Below are 22,478 nucleotides of genomic sequence, written 5' to 3'. Positions count from 1 at the left end.
CAGATGTGTCACCAAAGTGTCACAGCCACTGCACCCCTCACATGAGCCCTGAGCAGGGTACCAGGATGCTTCCTCCCAACTCCTCCTCCTCCTCCTCGAGTCAGCTAGCATTGTGATTCATCAAGGAGCCATTGTGACATTATTAAAGGGAGTGGTCTGAACCTTTCACTGCCAGAGGTCAGGACACGCTTTCTCTCAACACTGGCTACCTTTGTGTTACTTGTGTCTCACACTGACTTCTGTACAAGATAAGTGACACCCTGATGGCATGTATTATCAACTGTATTATCACCTCACCTGAGACAGGACTCCACTTCTCTCCCCCATGGCCATGTGCAAGTGGCAAACCAATCCTCAGCGGACGTGCTAATACAGGAGCAGTAAAAATTAGCAATACCTCATTACAGCCATCTGGTGAGACTGCCACAAAACATCATCTTACCACTGCCTGTCTCTCGACTGAATTCATTTCAAAACATACAACTTTTCCTTGGTTGAGAAATGACCTTGCTAATACTATTTATTATTTAATGGATCTCAGTCTGAAAGCCCATGTCATAGTCCATAATAAAATATAGCGAGCAAAACTTAATTGACTGCAAGAATAGAATATTTAGCATTCAATGCAAAATGTTAATAATATTTCAAAAATGCCATTTCTTTGCATGGCCTTTAGACCAGCTTAGCTAATGGACTCAGGACTAAGAAGTATTGGAAATAAGTTTGAGAAGGAGCTTACCAGCCACTTGTCAGGTTTGAAAGTTTTTTTTAGCTTTGTCCAGCTACAGTGAATGATGGTGTTTAGGTACTGTATTCTTGTTTGCCTGAATGCTGGCCCAGCCGCCAAGTCCCAGGCAAGGCAATCTAAATATAACCTCTGTCACCGCTCTGCAACTGAGTCCAATTTGTTCCTAGGACCTGAAAATATTCGCCGTGCACATGTGTTGCAGCCCCCCATGTGTTAAATGGGAATAATCACACTTCACTGGTAAAGCGCCTTGTGTTCTCCTGACAAACACCTTGTATCGCTTTGATTTCAGCAAGTCTGGCTGCCAGAGCCGAGTTACTCCAGCAAATCACTGTTTGCTTAGACTGAAGCACTTGAGGCAAAGACCCTTCTCTTTTGTTGAGACTCAACACAGAGAGAGTACTGGATCACCTTTATCCCTCTGGTAAACTGATCATGTTGCAGCCACAGTTCTTTGTAATAATGTTTTGACACAGTTCTTGCTACAGTCAGAAGAAAAATTGAAATGATTTTGCAGAAAACCAGACTCAGGCCTTGATTCTGATCCAGAATTCAGTTAATCCAAATCCCTTGATACTAGGGAAGGGTCAGAAAAATGCTTTCTGTAGTCACCGTTGGATTAGATTTGTTCCCCCAGAAGAGGACATGTTTTCACAGTAAACTCTTTTCTGTCTAGCTTGGCAGAAATTACCATGTGACACAGTCTGGATGTTTCTTGACATTAGCATAGCAGAATTATTTGTCAGTTGCAGACTAATTATCTTGGTTCCTTGTTTGGAGACTGTTGCATCCCTTGCAGTAAATTGAATTTTGCTGACAGCAGCGATTTCACTTCATTTCTAAAGAATGTCGACACAAAGTTATGGGTTTTCTTATATCCAGTTTAAAAAAAAAAAAACGGCAGGGGGAAGAATAGTGCACCTGTCAGTATTTGCAAATGAAATGCCAGCCTAGTGCTTTTGCCTTTGTTGTTCTGACACACACACACACACAAAAAAAAAAAAAAAAAAAAAAAAACATGCACACCTAGAGCATAGGTCTACCAGCAAAACCCAAAAACCCATAAAATCCATTTATGTTGTTCCTTCCCCACTTCTGAAACCTTAGAGATAGCCCAAAACCTGAAAAAAGTAACTCAATACAAGGAAGTTAAACTCTATATTACAGGCGGCAGTCCCCAAAACAGACACCCTATTTGGACATGCAGTCAAGCAACCTAAAAGGCAACTTCTAGTGCAATCAAATTTCCTTTTTCTCTTTTTTTACGCAAGATGTATTAAGAAGCACTGAAAATAAAAGTATCCATAAAATTTTAATTCTTCAGTGACCCCACAGTACTAACTCCAACAGGGTACACTTAGAAAACAGTGAGGGCCTCTTTCTACATTCCAACTCTTTTAGATGAGAAATTTCACATGATTTAGGTTTTGGGCTTTTGTTTTCTGTTGGAGGAAAACCAGCATCTGCTGAAAGGACTAAAGAGACAGAAATCATTAGCATATACACAACCTGGGCCAGACACTCATACTGCTGGTGTGATTTATGCCAAATGACATAATTTGCACTTTGTTCAAATTATGCTCTGACTTGATTTTCATACTTACAGTAAATTGAATTTTCTAAGGACAATCTAGGAATACCTAGGAGTACGAACAAACATCAGAGACAATATACAGCCTAAGATCTTCCTGTCTGACTTTCTTTGAAACGGACATCTCCTCAAAATAGTAAGTCATAAGAAGACAGCCACCATTCCCCTGGGTGGCCAGTTATTTTTTTTCCTCATTAAATAATAATAATAATAAAATGTGCCTGCACAATTATTGCTTATTCATGAAAGAATACAGTTCCTTAATTTCCAGTGCTTCAATAGACTTTTTATTATAACACCAAACAGTGCAAACGACATCACTGGGGCAGGAAGAGGGAATGTGCCAGAAAGCATTGATACTTTCAAGTTGTTTGGCACATAAGATAGCATAAAAGAGCCATAAAGATGTCTGTTTAGGGAAAATACATATTTTCCATATTCTTTTCCAAGAGACACTGTCTTTCATTGTGCTGTGCATTGGATCAGGAAGAGCACTGGATCCAACCTGGTACCTTGCAAAGGTCCTAGCTAGGAACAAGGGACTTGCATGCTGTTCTCCTGTTCCCTTTTGCACTGTTACTTGCTGAACACCTCTAGTGCTGGACCCAAGCAGGCTAATGCCACCTTAGAGGCCTTGTACTCCCTCATCTTCATGTCCTGTCCAGTGATAATCCAGAGACAATGTGAAGGAAGAAGGTTAGCATGCTCTCTATCCAATTCTATTACTTGTTATGTAGAGGGAAATCTCCCAAGCAAAAGGGAATTACAGAAGAAAGGATATAAAGAGCAGGAGAGATTCTCTAAGCTTTTCCACCCAACCTGAAAATAAAACGCTTGGGAAAGACTACCTTGATACATTTAAATTACATTCATTTTTGCTAATCAGGCATCAACAGCCAACATGAAACAAAATCAGCTACAGGCAACACCCTGCAAACACCTGTTAACACAATCACGATCTGTTACATTCCAGTCCTGATGTTCCACCCCAGAAGTATAACACCAAGCTAGTTTGCAGCAATTTGTTACTGTGCAATTAAAAAAAAAAAAAAAGTAAAAAGAAAGCCATTTATTCTAAAACACTCGCTGCATCCGAGGATGCTACTTTAAGGAAACTCAGGTGTAAAACTAATGGTACAATTTATCAGAAATATGCAAGCAGCAAATAAAAGCCCAGAGAAAACCTGCCTCACAGTTGCCATTTTTAAGAGATGATGACCAGGTAAGTAAAAATAATAGTGACCATCACCGGGCCACAAGGCATGTGGATGATGTCCATCAGAGAAACACCAGTGGAAATAAAGGGGAAGAAAAATAAAGGCAGGTCAGACACGAAGTAATAGAAATGTTGATCCTAGATTTTTCTGCTCATAAATTTTGTTATTGGCAGAGTATCATTAAAGATTGCCACCCTGGAAGATAATGGATGTCAGGTGTAGCCTCCACTCCTGTGCTGATGGGTAGCATCTCCAGTCTGATGAGGAGAGATTATCCTGCTGAACCCTACAAGACATCTTCAATCTCCTGATTTAGAATCTATTGTTCTCTACCAGTTGTCACTCTCCCGAAAGAATGCAAGAAAGCTGCCAAAGACTGAAAAACAGACAGCTGCAGCAAAGGGATACTGGCAGCAATTTGAAGGTGCTCCTCCGACAATATACTTAAATGTTAGTTTAAAAAGAAAATTCATCTGCAGGTTCTTCAACTGTTAGTTAAACATTTTTGTTCTCCAAGTCAAGATGCTTGCCCAACCATGTCCTTGACACCAGCCATACCACACACATTCACACCATAAACTCCCAAATTAACACCAAGGTGGCTCTCTGGCAAGGGGAACTGCCTGGTGTGAGAACAGAGCTGAGCTCTTCATGTGTCCTCATGGAATAGGCACAGGTGGGGCCAAACACGGTAGAGCCAAGCATGACAACTGATTCCCTGCTCTTAAGTGCTTGAATTTTTTTCAAGCCTGTAGAGTCACTCTTTGGGGATGAAACTCTCCAGTAGTGCAAAGCCTTACAATTACATTAAAATTGGAATTTAAGTTTGGGGCAGGCTCTGAGCTGCTATTACAATTAATGTGATTGTAAGGCTGTGGCAATGCAACCCATGCAGTAAGCACAGACATGTCGATCAATAGCAGAACAGACCCTAAAGCAATTTCCATCCCTCAAAATGGCAGTGATTTGCAAAACACTAAATGATGAATTCTGTAAGAATGACTGGCTTAAGCGTTAATAAAATCATAGCTATAACGTCTAACTTTTCTGTTGGGACCAAAAACCATATCACATATCCGGAGCAGGCTGGAAACTAAACCACAGAAGAATCACAAACTCCCCTTCGGTGGGTTCAGGACTTCATCTCAGGCAAGTCTTTCAATCATTTCGGAGCCAGGAATTCAATGCAAGTCCTTTACATTTCAATTTACTGCCTTCATCACTCAAGCATCCATCCTCCCAAGGACTCAGCATGCTGACCTCCATGTAAACCCAGAGCACAGCTCCCGAGTAGAACATGTTCCACTTTTCATTGCATCACTTCACTCAAGTAAATACTGAGGGCAAGATGCTTTCCATCCCATTTGTGGATTTCCATTTAGCCAGCCATATCTTTCTCCCCACACTAGGGCAAGCAGACCCATTTGCAACATGGGTACTGTTTTGTAATACAAGTTCTAAATCAAGGGGCAGTAGATTAAAAGAAAAAAGAAAAGGTAACAAAGAAAGCTTTCTTGGTTGGAACTTTGGTCAATGGAACATAAAGATCACCATTTATTGCACATACCAGCTGTAATAAAAAATGATGTTGCCAATGTAAGACGAATAAAGACAGTATTTTCACAAGCTTTCTCCAATGGCATTAGAATAGGGTCACCTTGATATTGCTGGAAAGAGCTGGGTTTCAGCCCCCTGCTACACAAGTTGATACAATAGACTTGACCACTTTTGTGCGAAATGAGACTGCACCTTTCAAAAATCTCCTTTCTTTTTGTTATATAACTCCCCCACACACATCCACACCCCTTTTGAACATGGTGAAATATGCTAAACAAAACCTACACATTCTTCAGTTCATCTGTAATTCTTTCCCCTAACTCCCTGGAATATACAAATCTTTTCATATACAATCATATTCCTCTCAGCTAAAGTGCACATTCATGCAAAACTGTAACAGAAGCTATGTTTTACCCTATAAAAGACTAAATTAACACTGAATTTCTTGTTACTGGTAGCATTTATGCATCCACAGTCTTTGTCCAAAAATCTCTCATGCATATAACAAGTTCCCACTGTTATTTAAAGTCCCCCACACCCTAAAAAAAAAAAAAAAAAAAAGAAAAGAAAAGAATGTGCTTTTCCTCTTTTTTCTTCTCAAAAATAAATATCCCAGCAAACTTCATGCAGCAAACTCTGCTTCATTCTGTCTTAAAGGGATCCTATTGCTCAACTGAATTGCTTTTCCTACCTTATTAGTTGAAGAGATTACAGCCAGGGCTGTATATTGTAGCTAGCCTATATTTAGAAGCTGGATAATAAAACGCATAAATAACACACTGAATAAAACATTAAGACATAAAAGGAGTTAAACAGAACAAAGGACTAAAGCTTATTGTGCATTAACCACATCTGACCCATTGAAATACAAAGGACTCATAATTCTAATTAGTAAAATGCGCAGTTATGACTTAAATCAGGAGACTTAAATCAGCAAGAGCGGTGCCCGTCTGCGGCTGTGCGCTGCAGCCCCTTTCGCAGCCTTGCAGGGCCCTCTGGTGGAGCAGGGAGCTGAGCCCTCAGCACCCCAACAGCACCGTTATAATGAATGGTGCCCCAGCCCAAAAATAAAGGAGAGAACCAGATGCCTGTTTTTTCCCCTTCTTCCTTGAAAGCAGCGATGTTTCTAACACAATGCTGCATCTTTCAGACACGCAGACTTCTCCTAAGTAGATGAAGTCCCCACACCAGCATAAGGGAGATGTTTTTCCTCTGACTCTACTAGGGGCAGGATTCTGCCCATGAAGTGCTTAAAGATGTGAGCAGCTGCAACTGATGTGGAACAATCTTGTCTGCTGCCAGACCACCTGAAACCAAAAGCACTATCAAGAGGTGTTAATGGGTCTGAATTCCAGCTGACAGTAACATTTCACATTCAGAGGAGGAAAAAAAGCAGGCTCAGAGGGCCCTGCAGACCAAAACAATGTCTGATACATGCCTCAATACATGAATTGCTGTTTTGTGTGGGGATGATCCCAGTATCATTTACGCACACCTGCCACTCAGTCCCCATGTCCAGTCCAACAGCATCGCTGAATCCTTTGTTTGTCCTTCAGAAGAACTGTGCCATTCATTTCTTCTTCACCTGGTATCAGCACAGGGTGTGCTCCTGGTAAAGCAGGGAACTGAACAAGGTTTTCCCTAACCTTGGCTGCTATTGCCTCTTGCTGCCTGACAGAGGGCAATGCAACACATACTATCCCAGTGTGTTAGATTGGCATCTAGTTTTGAGGAGGGTTTTTCCACTCTCCCAAGGTGCTGGTTTCTTTGTTGTGGGGACACTGAAAGGACTTGTTCAACACCTGACTTAACACAACCCCCTGTCCTGCCTTCAGCTGGCCTGGTTTGCAGTCCAGCAGCAGCAGACCTTTGCACCAGACCCACGTCCATGCAATACCTGTCACTGCCCGACAACAGGAGGCCTGCTTCTGTGACAAACCAGTGACCTGGATTTTCCCACTGGTAGGCCAGACCAGCACCTCTTCCCAGAGCAGTCAAAGACAGGTGGGAAACCGGAGGCAGACACAATAAACAGGCTCTCCCTGCCCTAAGCACTAGCAAGGGCAGAGCAGGAGCAGCAGCAAGCAAGGAGAGCCTTTGTCTTTTGCATCAAGGGGCACTGCTGCATTATTCACCCAGGCTGCTCCTACATGAGCTGAGATTTTCCATGCATCTCTCTCACCCTGTTCAAGCATCAGTAAGAAGAGCACAAAGGAGAATGCTCATAGAAATCCAGAAAATTAGCTCAGGTCCCGGTGCATTCCCTGCACAGCACAGTCTGCAAAAGAAGCCCATCTTTCACACATGATGGAAATCGCTGGTCCTCTGAAAACCAGCCAAGACAGCATCCTGGTTGTTGGAGATCACATCCAAGATGCCAGGCAGCAAATTAGATTTTCTGCTGCATTTCACTAAGCAAAGAGGTAGAGTTTTCAACAGCTCGGGATGCTGGTAATTCCCTTATGAACCCACTTCCCAATCTCCACGGTCACGCACATTTGACTTGTCACTGGCATTTTTAATAAGACTTCTCCCATTAAACCTCTGATAACCCTGTAAATTAAGCCGTCTGCAGAGCAGCAAGGAATAAACTCTAAGAAAAGAAGTCACTACTTATTCCTCCAGTTGGCAAGACAGCCATGCTGTGTCCCAGTGCATTCAGTGATTTATCCCTATGCTCTGCACCATCCTGCAGCTGGGAGGAGCAAACAGACCATTAGGGCAGAAGTCCTCACTTGAAATCACACACACACAAAAAAAAAAAAAAAAGAAAAAAAAAAGAGAATATGTGAACCAAGCAAGACAAATTCAGAGACAAATTTGGCCCTACAGGTGTATTTTAAATATATGAATTCCAGGCATACTAATAATGGCCTCTCCAAAATCTGGACCGTTGAGCAAGCAGAAGGAGGCTGGAAGTATTTCAGGTGAGAACCACCACATAAAAATAAAATGCAGCAGCCTTAAGAAAAACCAAGCTGCACTGGTAATTCATGACAGAAATTGCTCAGCTGGCTGCACCAATTAATGATCTACAAGTCCAGCCCCCAGGTGAGGCGACCTGAGGAAGTTTCTATTCAATGCTTCATCATTTGTGGATCCTGACTTACAACAGCGAGGTGGAAACAAATTTTTCCTGGTACTAAATGTACACTGCTTCATTCAGCACAGCATGGAATTGATAGTTATATTGGTATCAGTTAGGAACTCTGGGAGCCTGAAATACTGCCCGATTTTAAATAGCTCTAGTAAGGCTGGTGCTTATGCATCTCTCTGCTGTTGTCAGTGCAAAAGACACTCTTCAGAAGGGTAATTCAGAGCAAAGAATTCAGACGAATATTCAGAATTGTCTTCTCTACATAGTTGTACAGGGAGCCTGCTGAAATAATCTGCATAACTATCATCCTCGGTGATCTAACAGTAAAGAGAAGGAATATTTCTCCCCTACCTTTTGCCTAGTTAACTCTGCTAGTCAAAGCAATTGCACTGTTTAAATGAAAAATAGGCTGAGGCCTCCAAGCTGGGCTCAAGATTCCAAACTTCTTCAAAGCAATGGCAGGACTGTCTTGCTAGATTGAACGGTCTCTTTCTCCACTAACAGTTACTTGATGACAGTGAATATATTGCAGAACAAAAGAATGGGTTAGGCCTGTCCTATGCTTTATTACAGTGGTGAGACCTTTTTTGTCAAATGGATTGCTCAATACCATTGTCTCTCACTTTTCAGCAACAGGATGGCTTCTGGGTCCTCTGTCCCCGTCTGAATATTACAGAGACAGCTGTCAAATGTCATTCTTTCAGGTGCCATCTAACACGACCAAAGTCGATAAGTGTCTTTTCCTGGATTAGGCTCCTTAAAAATCACAGTATTTTGAAAAGAAAAAAAAAAGTCAATCCCCACTTTTCAACTTCAATTCTATTGTCTGCCCTTGGTTAATAAACTTTCTTAGATGTAATGAGTAAGCACATTTTCAAAAGCAACCAGTGATGTCAAACACAGATTGAAACACACTGATTTTCAGGGTCATACAACACATTCTTAAAAAACAGCTGCTCCTAAAGCATCACAAGGTAGGCACCTCACGTCTCATGAACATCAAGTATTTCCCACCTCAGTATATACTTGTTAGGTTATGGCTGCTTGACCTAAGGCGTATAGGACAGTCTTTGCCAAACCCAAAGCCTGAATTCATCTCTCTACCATCTAACATGCTACAAGACATTCTACTTTGAAAAATGTGATAGCTGTCTATTGACCAGAATTTACGTTTTTAATCTCATTTGCTCTCCGAGAACACGTTAATTTATTTTAACCAGATGAGGCTAAATATTTGTTCTCCATGAAATGTGCTACACTAAAAGAAAAAATATTTGCTTTCCTGATGCAAATCAGGAAGGAGCAAGACATTGCCTTGTTCACGTATTAGATCACATCACAGATCTGATCGTACATTAGAAATTCCTCAAAAACTCCCACCTCAAAAATGAGGTGGGAAATGCAGATCCCTTCAGTAGGGCCCTCCAAATGCTCAGTGATGCCATGCACCAGATAGGGGGAGCTGGATAATCAAAAATGGGGGTGATTTGCAACTGGCACATGGAATCATAAAGTGGAATGGGATGACTTCAGCATACACGAGAGAAACTCATGTCTGGGGAAGAATATGACACCATGAGTCTAAAAAGGTGCATGAAGGTTCCAGCTTCAATGGAATCTATTTGAAGAAAAGCTCCACAATCTGACCTCGCTATTTAATGAAGAGCAGAACCTTTTTTTAGCCTACCAGAAAAAGCACTGTAAGCAAATGTGCTTAACAGCCAAGCAGCTTGATTGTGTTTTACAATACCTCTTTGAAACAGGGAAAAGAATTCTTAGTCTCAGTTAAAAGTATTCAGTCAAGCATTCTGAAATGTTATGTTAAAAGATTGCCATAATTTACATGACACATAATGAGTATTCATCATATGAGCCCTCAAAAGAAGATCACTGCTGCCTTATTACAGGTATTTCCCTTTGGTACACATGCAAAGTGCATCTTAAAAAGACAAAAATAACATTCCATCTTACAAGACTCTTCCCTGAATGACAAATGCTGCAGAAGTCTATTCTCCAGGTTCTGCTGCAGTCTGAAGAGGAACTTCAATTGTTTAATCAGCTCTGAAATGCACTGCTAAGCAACAGTTGTTTATAGGAAAGGTCAAGAGGGCCTAATTAACTTGTCATTGTGTGTAGATCCCCTTCCTCAGTGAAGCGATTTAGCCAGTTTCCATAACAGCTACCTGCAAAAAGGTAACGTGGATCATTCCCTGACCCAGTATTCAATTGCTTTATAGGCTTTTGCTGAAACTTCTCGGTTATTCTCCTTGACCTGTGACTGCATTTTATGGCAAACACTTCACTTCATGGAAAACACATCTACCAGGGACTGAAAGAAATAGTGCCCAATTATTTTGGCATTTTGTCAGTAACTCTAGCACACTTGCTGCTGACTTGTAGTTTTTGGCCAAATCCTCTGCCACAGAAAGGTGATAGACACCCAATAGAAAGCAATGGGCTGGAATCCACTTTAAACAGCTCAAAACCTAAGGCGTTCAAAAAAACCAACACGCTTGAACTGCTGATAAACCCTACTCATCCATGCATCTGAGAAAATCCAAGAGATTTCCTTTCCTGATAAAAAGGTTAAATTTCAATAAATCTTGAATGAAGCAATAGTCTCACTCTGGATGGGCAGTGACAGAGGACATGTCAGAGCATGGTAAGAAAGCTCCACAGCACCAGGGAACCCAGAGCACAGAGGTGTTCTGTGCAGCTCTTACACACACTGCTGATGTGCTGTGAGCATGTAGATATAGACACAGCAGCTGTATGCAGGTCACATTCAGTTATGCGTGCCAGGACTGAAAAGATTTTGGCAAGCTCATGAGGATCCTTCAGCTCCTACCTAGACACCCACCAGAAGCAGCCAAAAGAGATCAATAGGTTGTCTCATCTGGAGGATGAACCCTCTAACAAATGCATCCCCACTTCCTAGCACTGAGCTGAAGTGGATGCTAACATTAGATATGGACCCATGAGAATCTGGCTCAGAGCTAAGAACATTATATATGGATTAATGGCAACACACCTCATCTAAGAATGAGACTACAGCACAAATACAGCACTTGCAGAAACCCCCAAACCAGCATGACGCTAACTACAGTACTGAGAGTCCAGTCTTCTCATCGCCAGGGTGCTGCCAGGTTTTTAACCTCTCCTAAAAGCAGAGCCCACAGGTGGTATTTTGTTAGCTTTACTTCTCTTGTTTCTGGGATCAAAGGTGATACAGGTTATTAGCACTAATACATCTAGATTTCTTTCTGCATTCAAGCTGGGGTCTCTGCATGGTCCTAGCACAGACTCATTGCTACCAAGTTCCAGTCCAGTATCAATTTATGAAAACAACCCAGCTTGTTCTGAGCTATTTCTGTCATTCTGTCATATATAAGATACTATATCGTGGCAGGTAGATTATCTTACTAGAATAGTGCATTCTCTTAAACGCAATTATCTTTCCGTTTGCCTCACTATGCAGGAAAAAAGTAGCATACCACAAGCTGAACTAAACCACAGTTCAGTATTTGTGTTACTTAGTGAAAGAACTGGCTCATGTAGTCTTAGGGCTTTGATCTATTGCTCACCAAAGCCAATGATACCATTGTAAAGTCTCCTGATAACTACTGGATTAAGAAGGGGAAGATAAAGATACATTTCAGAGCAGTACAAAAAAGGGATAAAGCAAAAGGGCACAAAAAATCCAAAACTCCTAGCAGTCATTAAACTCACCGGACAGATTTTGTGGAGTGATTTCACTACATAAAACTACTAGAAAACCCCATGAAATTTTACAGTAACTCATTTGGTTGTTGCTGTATTTTTAACCCATTGCACCGATTATAGCATGCTGTCAACAGCCTCATCAATTACCCATTGCTAAAGAGAGGGCCCTAACACTCTGCAAGAGGTATTAATTGGTCTCAGTAGCATGTAATGAGTTCAAAAAAGCTCCTACCTGTATGTCCCCGGGGATGGTGGCTAGAGGCGGACAACAATTTACAGCAGACCATTAACACATAGACCAGAAAAAGCCAGTCAGATAGAAGCATTGATTTGGCACAGAATCTCATCCTGGAGGCAGAAAAGGAAGCAGATGAGTGAAAGAACAACATGAGCAGGGAATAACATAAAAACAATGCTGGGAAGGAAAAGCTGCAAAGATGCTGAAGAATAATACATCTTATTGCAAGGCAACACCGACAAAATCATATTCACAGTTCGGTTGGGATCAATTCTTTTTGAAGCACATTTCATAGTTAGAAGCAATGCAATGGCTAACACACATCATATTACCCACACACATTTATAACACCATACGAGTGCAGTATATTTGTACAAATCTTGAGGAGTCTTTTAAGATTAAGACCCATCCACACTCAATTTAAAGATATATATTTATAAGGTGCGCTACTATTTTTAAACTGCAGCTGCCTCAAAATCATAGAAACATCACAGAAAAGCGTACTTTTTACTTCACACTTCTCATGACAAATTTGCTAAAGATACCAGGATCTGCTAGCTTTCCTGGATATCAATAAGTTTGCTAAGGGTTAAACAGTCATGAAGCCACCAGCTCAGTCAAATAGGCAAGGATTCACTACTCTGCCAGAGTTTTAGAAACTGTATTTCAGCAAACAGTTGTTCCACAGAAGGCAGATATTGTTAGCCTCATTTATGCGTAAGAACTAAGACCACAAATCCTCAGTAATTTTGCTGCAAATACTTACGATTAAATCCCTCAATAGCTTATGTTATGCTATTCATCACATCGAAAGGTAATCTGATCATTTTCTTAAACTCAGTTATGATGATTTATTACTCGTGCAATACATAAATGGGCATTATGCACTTGAACCCTTAGATGTAACATTCCACACTTTCAGCAAATGCTGTAAGCAGGCATACATCAAATTAATTAAAGGCAAATTATAGATTTGCATAAATTGAACTAAATACCGCTATGAAAGCAGTGATGTTAGTTGGTAGTTAATCGGCACACTGGGATTTGGACGAGCCTATCACAAGCATGCGTATTTGCACCAAACAGTCCTTTGAGAACTTTTCCCTTCAGATTCCAGCTCTGATTCTTCCATGTATTTTCTAAATGATTTATTGGTATATCTTCATGATACCTGAAACTGTTCAGCTAGTCAGATCATTCAAGTGCTGAACAGCCAGACAGTTAAAAAAAAAAATGAAAATTAAAAAAAAATCTCATGCCTTAGCACTACTGTCAAAGGCAGGTGAAGCACTTCAGTCCTGTTTTAAATTTGAACACCGTCTGCAAGTGAAACCCAAAACAGGCCTCACATTTTCTCATCTATAAGTGCTTGCTTTTCCCTTTCACACATCACCAAACAATATTGTTCTCAGCATGTATTAGTGGGAACATTGATGAAGTCCAAACAGATCACTTGTTAATAGCAAAAGTTAGAGGTCAAAAACCTGTTGTAAATACATTTTAGCAACAAACACTATTTTGCACTTCTGTAACAAAACCTGAATGAAAAACCCAGCATCTTCAGCTGTCCTTGTAGACTTTACTCTAACCCATAAACTTCTTTTAGTGAACAAAACAAAACACATCATGCTTATAGGTTTAAGAAAAAATAATTTAAAGAAGCTACATTTTAAGGACTAATTTTGGGGAAATTAACCTTTCCTTGTGTTAAGTAGATACCCTGTTTAGAGCCCAATACATCGCCACTCTAAACACAAAAGGACAAGTATAGGGAAGAAACAAACTGAGATTCTTTAAAAAACAGTGTACGGGAGTCTTCTACAAGCATGAAGTACCCTCTTACAGAGCACTCCCAGGCTAATTCAGAGCACCTACTCTTCAGCTAATAAACATGGGCCTGATTCATCTCTGCACCCAGTGAACCACATAAAGCCAGTGCAGTTAACGGGATTGAGTCACTGGGAAACCAGCACAAATGTTGTTATTGCTGTTTATCTTAGTCTAAGTAAACAGCCCAATAGGCTTTGAATTTCAAGATTTAGTCACCCAAATCCTTCAAAGGTAACTAAGGTAACATATTTTCCAGAGGAGACAGCTGAATTTAACCTTAATTTTCTTACTTCCTTCACATGAACAGTGACACCTCGCACCTCATGCGCCAGTTACCACTAAATAGGAAGTCATGATTTGCTCATTTTGCAATACTATCCCTCAGTTGCTCTAAAAACAAATACAGGAATCTGATCCAGGTATCAGTGGACAGCCCAGCTCTGGTGTCTATGTGTAGTAACATAACAGACAGTGACCTTCCTTCAGGTGTCCTGAGGCATGAAAGCAGAATTTAATCCTTGGAATTAAATACCACAGATCAAAAATTCTCAGCATACCATTTCTGGTGTGAGTTGATGAAAGGGACAGGTATTTGGCCCCAAATCATGCACTGGCAGCTAAACAACTCCTATTTCAGCATGTAAGTGAACCCAGGTGTTCCCACCATTCCCAATACAGGAGCAAGCCTGGAAGTGTAGCTGACATCACCTCAAAAATTTTTCCAGATTATGAAAATCTGACTCTTTTGAAACCATGACCCTAATGTCAGATAGGGAATAGGAAACCACATTTAATCAGGTTAACAAGGTAACCCTAGCCCTTTATAAGTATATTCAAGCCCAGGAATAAATACATCACTAGAAAACACGGACATATCCAAATTGAAAGGCTGCTAAAACTGACCAGTGTCATTAAAATGATATAACACTTGCAGACTTCAGTGTGTACTGCAGGTAGACAGGACACAAGTCTTCAGCCTACTAATATAAAGAAATACAGGGGGATCTTTAAAAAGACAGAGGGAAAATGAAGTTTGGCAGACAGATGCAACAAGGGGTGCTGGGCCCTTCAGCTTCAGTGGGCTGCCACTCTCAGAAATGTCAAGCCTTCGTTCTCTGTTGGATTAAAGTGGTTATTGTTGCTAACCAGAACAGCAAATCTTCAGTGTCATTTGAAAGATAAAAAGTGTTCTTACCTTGGGGACTTTGCAAGAATTTTGTTCCAGTCAAACACAATTATTTCAGTGTGTTTTTCATAGTTATTCCAGATTCCCATTTGCGGCTGCAAATAAGCCTTTCTGCATTTCAGAATTTTTTCCTTCGCTTTGGGGACCTACAAAGAAAGCCATATTACACTGCAATTAATGTCTAGAATGATGCTGTGAAATAGATCTTCGTTATCAAAATCATTGTTTCACACTGCCATCTACAGTACAATCCAAGGCAAAAGGCAGCAGTCACACTGCTCTTTTCACTTGTTTCCAAGAACACAGAGAAACAGTGGTAAGACAGCTCTGAAATATCACTATATTAACTAAAAGCAGAGTTTACTCCACTGGAAATTACAAACACAATCCACACTGCTTACTGTGTCCTTACAGCCACGTGCCTCCACAAAAATGCTGTGGAAACTGTTACATCTAGAAAAGACACCACCACAGTGCAAACAGATTTCCAGATGATTACTTGAAACCTCCAACAAATTGAACCAGAGGTTATTAAGGACAGGGTGAAATCCTTCACTGTCTTCATAAAGATATGGCCAAGGAATCCAGCTACCTCAGAGCAGAGGGTCTGTAGGGCTGCATCTGTAGGATTCTGTCTGTCATCAATGTATTATGGCTCCCTCTGATGCTTTTGGCTCCCAGCACCACATCTCATGCCAAGCCCACCTGTACCCAGAAGCTACATTTCCAAGTCACTACATGGAGACCGTTTTGCAGCAGTACTGACGCACGTTCCACAGAATAATGAGCTCAAACACTCCATTTCACAGGCATTCGAGTCTCTTTGCTTTTATTGTTTATATTTGTTCTCTCACTTCTATCCCTGGGCTCAACTTGACCTTCTGCTATTGAAAACATGACACAGTGCAATTTGTGAGAGTAATAATAATGTGGTCTTCAGTGACGGAGGGATCACAATAACCTTTTCTCATCTTCTCCTGCCACTCCTTTCATTTCACTCTTCCTTTGATCAATTAGAAATTTGCTTTTAAGAAAGTTACACTATCACATTGGAGGGCAAAGCATCTCTGGGGTCATAAAGGCAGGTAAGCAGATCCCCTTCAGGAGCTTAGGACAGAAAAGCCCCTGGCTTCACACACACAGCTCCTTTCTGTTCAGAACACCATGAGAAACCAGAGTAATTGATGGAATTAAAGAAGTACCAGGCCAGCAATCTATAATTAATCACATTTTACTCTGTCTTCATTTTCCAATATAGAGTTTCAGAATGAGCCAAAATTGTAACACAGCACTTATAATCAAAACAAAATGTGAGTAAAGAAATGTCTTAAGACAAAGCACTACCATCCAACATTAAGTCTCTTATTATTAGGTCTTTTACATGTAATATTAACAAAAAATCACTGTGCCTGAAAAGATTTATTGAGAAAAACAAAACAAAACAAGCAAACAAGCTTTTCAATATAGTGGTATATGAAGTGGTTGTGCAGTACATTTTTATCCTTTTCATAATAGGACAGATAGATAAATATATTCTTACAGCGTTCTTGTAGAAATCAATATTTCGATAAACTAAATTTGGTTTGGGAGTTTCTTTGTTCCATATGTTTTATTGAGAGAAGGACAAAAAAAACTTTAGATGCACCTACAGGTAAACACTAACTTTAGTGTAACCTACTCTGGAAACATGTGTTAAACACTGGTTAAAGACAAAGAAGCATTGATTATTCTAACTCATTGTAATTAAATGGATACAGCATAAAAGGCAGATAATACTGCCACCAGCATATCTCGGGGCTTTCTGATGCCTTGCAGGCAGCAATATTTCTTAGGAGAATGGGGTTGTTTGAGGGAACTGTAAGGCAAACTGTTACAGAGCAATTCTGAGCCTGAGATACAGCTGTTCCATTTCAATAAAACATGGAGAACAGAACAGAAATGAGAGTCTCGCCTGGTTAATAACAGTGAAAGGAATTCCAGGCTTCTCATGACGAAACCATCTTTTGTGCGTGTTTTGTGACCGATGGTTTTAATGCCGGCCCCCGCATCGTTTCAGGGCATAGCGCTGCTTTGGAAAGAAGAGCTGCTTATTTGCAGAGTGCACAAACAAGCGAATCACTCCTGACCTGCTGCACCAAGAGCTCTGCTGGGGCAGTGGGAACTGCAAGGGCAGCCACCCACCCTCCCGCTAGCCACCTGCAACCAAACCCTGCGAGCAGCTTTAAAACAATAAAGATCAGCATCGCCTCCCAAGAGGCGCCAACACATCTGAAAACAACATGTGTTTTGCGGATGAAGTTCTTGACCTCAGCGGAGCGGGGTAAATTTACTCAGGAAGGATTCGAACAGAAGTTACCCCTGGAAAGCAGCCTCAGAAAGAAGGGGGTTGCTTTTATACTGTGAGCTCTAGCCAGGAGGCAGTGGAAACCCCACCACCATCTCTACCCAAGCTCTAAAAACAAAGGGAAAGGAGGAAGGGTGCAAGGAGAAGAGCCCCATGTTCACAGCATTTACACGTGGGCTGGCCATGAACAGCTCCTGCTTTGCACATCAGTCACTCCAGTCCCTGCTTCAGCTCTCCTGGGTCAGCATTTAGGGCATCTGCACACCCAAACTAAGTCTCTGGGATCTGGTATCCAAAGGAAATTGCAATGGCCACGTATGTTCTGGGACTAAGGGACTGCAGCCTGTCTCCATGGCCCCACACTTCAGTAAAGGGGGGTATAAATAGCATTGTCCTGTGCCAGAGAAGCATTTCAGGAGCAGCTACAATAAAAGTCTCAAGTTATTTGGAAATTGCATGGGCGTGATATAATTCCTTTGGCAGATGGAATAAGATCGCATTTTAAAGTAGGTACTATTTCCTACCAATATTTACACGTTGTAAAATACTTCTTACAGCTACTTTCTGTAAAGGATAAATTACCAAAGCATTTTAAGCCATCTCTTATAATAAGCTATTAAATAATTTAGAGGATCTCCGTCCATTAAATATTTAAAAGGCCTTAATTTCTCCATTCTCAGTAATTCTTCGTTTAAACCAAAGATAGCGCATCCCTTAAAAGATGTTTTCTGTAAAATCACAGCTAAGAAGGAAGCAGACGTATGCACCACACATTTCATGGGGCAAGGCACCAGCTGCAGAGTTCAACCCACTGCCAGCCCTGTTAAACTCCGCTGTCCTTCAGTTTCTTAGGAAAAAAAAAAAAGTCTATTTGTTTAATTTAAAAGCACTGCTGCTTGAGTTGGAGGGGAAATAAAGATGAAATTGAGCCAGGAGCAACAGCAAACGCCTCCTTGTCAATTTCCACCTGTCACCACCAGCTCCCTCACACAGAGGGCCGGCTGTGGGGCTAATGCCTACAGATGGGGTGGGCACTAATCACCCATTTACCCCACAGAAAAAATTAGTGTTCCCCCCCGGACCCGGGGGCAGGAGTCGCCCCTCAGGGGACGGCAGCGCCCATGGCGCCTCACGGCGGCGGGGACATGGCGGGGACTTGGCGGGGACATGGCGGCGCCCCCCGGCGCTGAGGGGCGGCGCGGGCGGGCAGCGGCTCTGCCGTGTGGTGCTGCTGCCCTCTGGCGGCCCCTCGGCGGTTAAGTCAGGCCCGGCCTGCCACAGGATCCAGCAAGGAGCTGTGGGGCACGTCCAGTTCTGTCACGCCTCAGAAATCTCATTAAAGCCCATCCGGACACCCTGCACCCAGTGCTCCGTGGCAGCCAGTTCGTTGTCCCCTGCTGAGCCCTCCTAGCGAGGGATCCCTCCGAGGCTGCTGCAAAGCCTCTCATCTGCGAGCGCTCCTTTGTGCGAGAATGAGCTGTCCATGCAAATTAAGTTTTGTCATTAATCATACTAACACGCTGCTGTCACCGCGTTCCTCCGGTCACCCTCCCCTCTGGAGCCACGCTGCTGGCTGCTGTGTGAGGAGATGGGGTCCAGGGGCTGCCCCACAGGCTGCTCCCCTCTCCCCCAGGTCCTCTGCGAGCCCCCAGAAAATTTCCAAACATTTTCCAGAGATTTTTTTCCCCCCATTTCCATTTTCCAAATTTTCATGTCGCAGCCACAGGTGAGGTTGGCTTGATCTGAAGATTTCAAGTGGCTGCGAATTCACCGCAGCACAGTTACTCCAACAGTTAATTAACCTCACTCTAAACACTGCACCTTATTTCTAATCTGAATTTGTCCAGCTTCTGCTTCCAGGCACCCGATCTCGTTAGGCTTTTTTTCCTTCTCCTCTGCTATCAGGTACCGCTACCCACACACAGCACTTGCAGCCTGTGGTCAAGCCCTCACTGAGCAAACTTCACATAAGTTAGATGGAAGAAGCCTCTCCTTGGAAGTTTTGCACTATTAAAACCATCACGCAGCTCTTCTCTGCATCGCTGCTGATTTCTCAGTGTCAAGTTTTTTGAAGTGAACATCAGAAGGTAAAGTAACCAGAGAGAGTCTTTATTAATACCACAAAAAGAGGTAACAAACTTTCCAGTTTTTACCTAACAGCTCCTCTTTTCAGCACCCCACAGGGACAAGCCTGGTTCTTAAAGGCCTCAGTTCTGCCCATCCTTACTCACATTAACAGCTACACCAGGCAAACTGAGAATGGACACAAAGCTATGCACATAGTAACGTGAGGTCACTGTCACAGAGCAAGAAAACAAACTACTGGTACCAGTTCCCAGAGTCAACATCAACTTTTCTGCTGCATTTTCTTCCCTGCAGGTATCACTGAGGGAGCCCCAATCACATCAAGCTCCCTAGCATAAAGCAAATTGAAGTAAGAAGGCTCTTTAGACAATAAGAACATTAGTTAATTGAGGGGCACCAAACTGCAGGTGTGTTTACTCGCTTTTAAGAAAGCCAGGCATGTAAAGTTCCCTGGGAGACAGTGGCAGTTCCCAGCACCTCTCAGACATCAGCAGGCTCCTAACTGGCTTCACCTGCAATTTCCGAAGTGCTTTTTTATGACATCAGATTCCATTCATGAAATCAACCTCTGCTGGCGGCCCCTCAGTCTGTCACCACAAGTCAGCACATTCTGCAGGAATATTTCAAATCCTGACTTAACAGTAACTGAGGGAGGCAGGGAGGAAAATAAAACAGTACTGTGAGAGCTAAAGGAAATAAAATTCATAGCTTTATAAGAAGGGAACACTGAACTGCTGCTATATCCACATAGCATGAGGTATTGACCCCACCAGCAGTGGGGCCATCCACACAGACATCCTGTGTGCCATATGTTTAGGTGAGATGTGTCTGTCTTCATCAGTATTCAGAGCTCTCTCTAGGGTATGTGTCTTCACTATCTCCTTTAGAGGTGAGATAAACCTTCCATCCATCCTGGACATGTTGAGCAAATGACTTGGGAGAGTTGTAAAAATATGCCAAAGACACCCTAGTTCTCCATCTCAATTGCTGTACTCTTCCCCAGTCAATTCTAGAGAGTAAGAAGCTGAGTTGTGTGGATCCTCTGCTGGAAAGTGTTCTTAGACTCATTTTTAAGTGGGAGTTTGTAGCCTTCAAATTTAATCTGGTAGAGCCCAGGGCACACAGAAGCAGTAACAGTAGCACGCAGAATCGGAAAACAAATTCAAGCAAGGGATTCAGGGTGAGAACTAGAGGACTTCCAGAAGCTCTCAAGTTCACAGAGCGTAAGGAGGAGCTTTAAATCAAAGCTGTTGCCACCTCTGCTGAGGCAAAGCAAGTCAGGTGTCTACTTAGAATCTGATGCAGTGCAAACTACAGGGCCTAGTTCAGGTCCCCTCCAGGCAGAGGAGCAGTAACTTCTTCAAGAACAATAACTCGAGCACCTGTGATCCCCGGAACACAGTTTTCAATTTTATTTACATGGCAAGTATAACTAGCAGACAAGTTATACTGGCACGAATAACTACTCACTTGCAGTCCAAAAGTATGATCTCTGCGTATGAGAAGATCATATAAATGAGATAGAATCTCATTTAGAAACTGAATTTTTAGGAAAAACATTTTAGAGCCTGCTCTCTCATCTCAAACTGAGCCAACATCTTTCCTTCAGGAAAAATTCTGCCGAGACCAACAGGACTACTCAGAAACTAAAGTACAGCTATTACAGCCATAAAGCAAAGACAGAATATACCGTTTTCTCCATATAGCATTATTTATTATTCATCACCAGCCTACAAAGAACCCTGCTGCCAAAGTAAACACGTGAAGTGATAAGTATTTTTTTTAAAGTTTCATTTTTAAGGTTGCACAGACTTCCCAACTTGGACAGCAAACACAGGATCTCTCCTCATTACAGCCCAGAGTTCCAACTCTTTCAACTACGTTTATCAGAGAGAATTTTTCATTGTGATTATCCAGGTTCTTTCAGGCCCTCACTGCAGCCCGTGAAACAGCTCAAATTCTTTCCCACCCCCTGGTGTATGGCCTACTTAAGAGATGGGAAGAATTGCAGTTGCTGTTCAAGAAAGCACAGGAATTGCCTCAACCCTGTTCAAAGAGGAGGCAGAGTGGAGGCAGTGCCCCGCTCCACTCCCAGCTGACCTCTAAGGAGCAGAGCAGTACTCTTGTAAAGCAGGCAGCACACCGAGAAACAGGTCTTTGAAATAAATCTCTCAGCAGAACATTTCAGACAAAGCAAATATGCATTTTCCCCTACTATAAACTTTGCCTACCAGGTAGCAAAGCAGTAAAGTGGTTGCACAAATTATCTCAGGCAGTAAAGACACTTTCTTGTACTCTGGATTGATGTAGGAATTTGATTCATTCATCCCACAGAAGTAAAAGAAAACAGATCCATAGCTACAGAGCAAATCACTCACCTCTCTTCCCACTCATCATGGACCCAGGTGAGCTACCTGGTGCTTTTACAGAGATCATTTGGACAAGGGATAGAAGAGAAAAAGGGGCCCCGTGTCCATTTGTGCCTCTGGATAAGGCACTGGGTCCCAGACCTGCCTGGTTTCTGCCTTGCTCTGCCAGGGCTGGGCTCACATGCAAGAAGCAAACGATTATCAGCTGTAAGTCACCACTCACATTAAGACCAAGAAGCAACTCCAAGCAAACTGCATGACAATTAAAAGATTCAGAAAGCATGCTCAGTGAAGAAAATTTGAAGTAGCTGTGCTCGTTTGGTGAAGAAAAGTATTTATTAGAGATGTAACAACCCTCTCCTCAAAGAGGTTTGCTTTATAGAAGAGTGTGATTTAAAGAAGTGGTTCTCTGTAGCTATTGCAAATACCATAAAAAATTGTTACCAGTTGCAAAGATAGTTTAGTGTGTGCATGGGGAGAAACTTTCAATCTA

The 22,478-nt window shown here is 42.0% G+C and overlaps 1 protein-coding gene across 4 annotated transcripts in view; it reads right to left on the bottom strand.

Annotated features, from left to right (window-relative positions):
* TAFA4 (TAFA chemokine like family member 4) overlaps positions 1 to 22,199 on the bottom strand; it is a 56,793-nt gene extending 34,594 nt beyond the window's left edge. Inside the window, exons 1-4 of one of the 4 annotated variants that reach the window (XM_068694559.1) lie at positions 21,995 to 22,199; positions 15,197 to 15,333; positions 12,166 to 12,281; positions 298 to 366 (exon numbers count right to left, since the gene is read on the bottom strand). In XM_068694559.1, coding sequence (XP_068550660.1) covers positions 298 to 366; positions 12,166 to 12,281; positions 15,197 to 15,276 — 265 coding nt within the window. In that variant the 5' untranslated portion in view covers positions 15,277 to 15,333; positions 21,995 to 22,199. The remainder of the gene's footprint in view (positions 1 to 297; positions 367 to 12,165; positions 12,282 to 15,196; positions 15,334 to 21,994) is intronic. The other 3 variants (XM_068694560.1, XM_068694561.1, XM_068694562.1) reach the window with 3 other exon arrangements.
* Positions 22,200 to 22,478: the final 279 nt, after the last annotated feature.

This window comes from Anas acuta, chromosome 11 (genome assembly GCF_963932015.1).
Source record: "Anas acuta chromosome 11, bAnaAcu1.1, whole genome shotgun sequence".
NCBI lineage: Eukaryota > Metazoa > Chordata > Aves > Anseriformes > Anatidae > Anas > Anas acuta.
The sequence above is the reverse complement of the archived record's forward strand: the minus strand, read 5'-3'. Positions and strand labels throughout refer to the sequence as shown.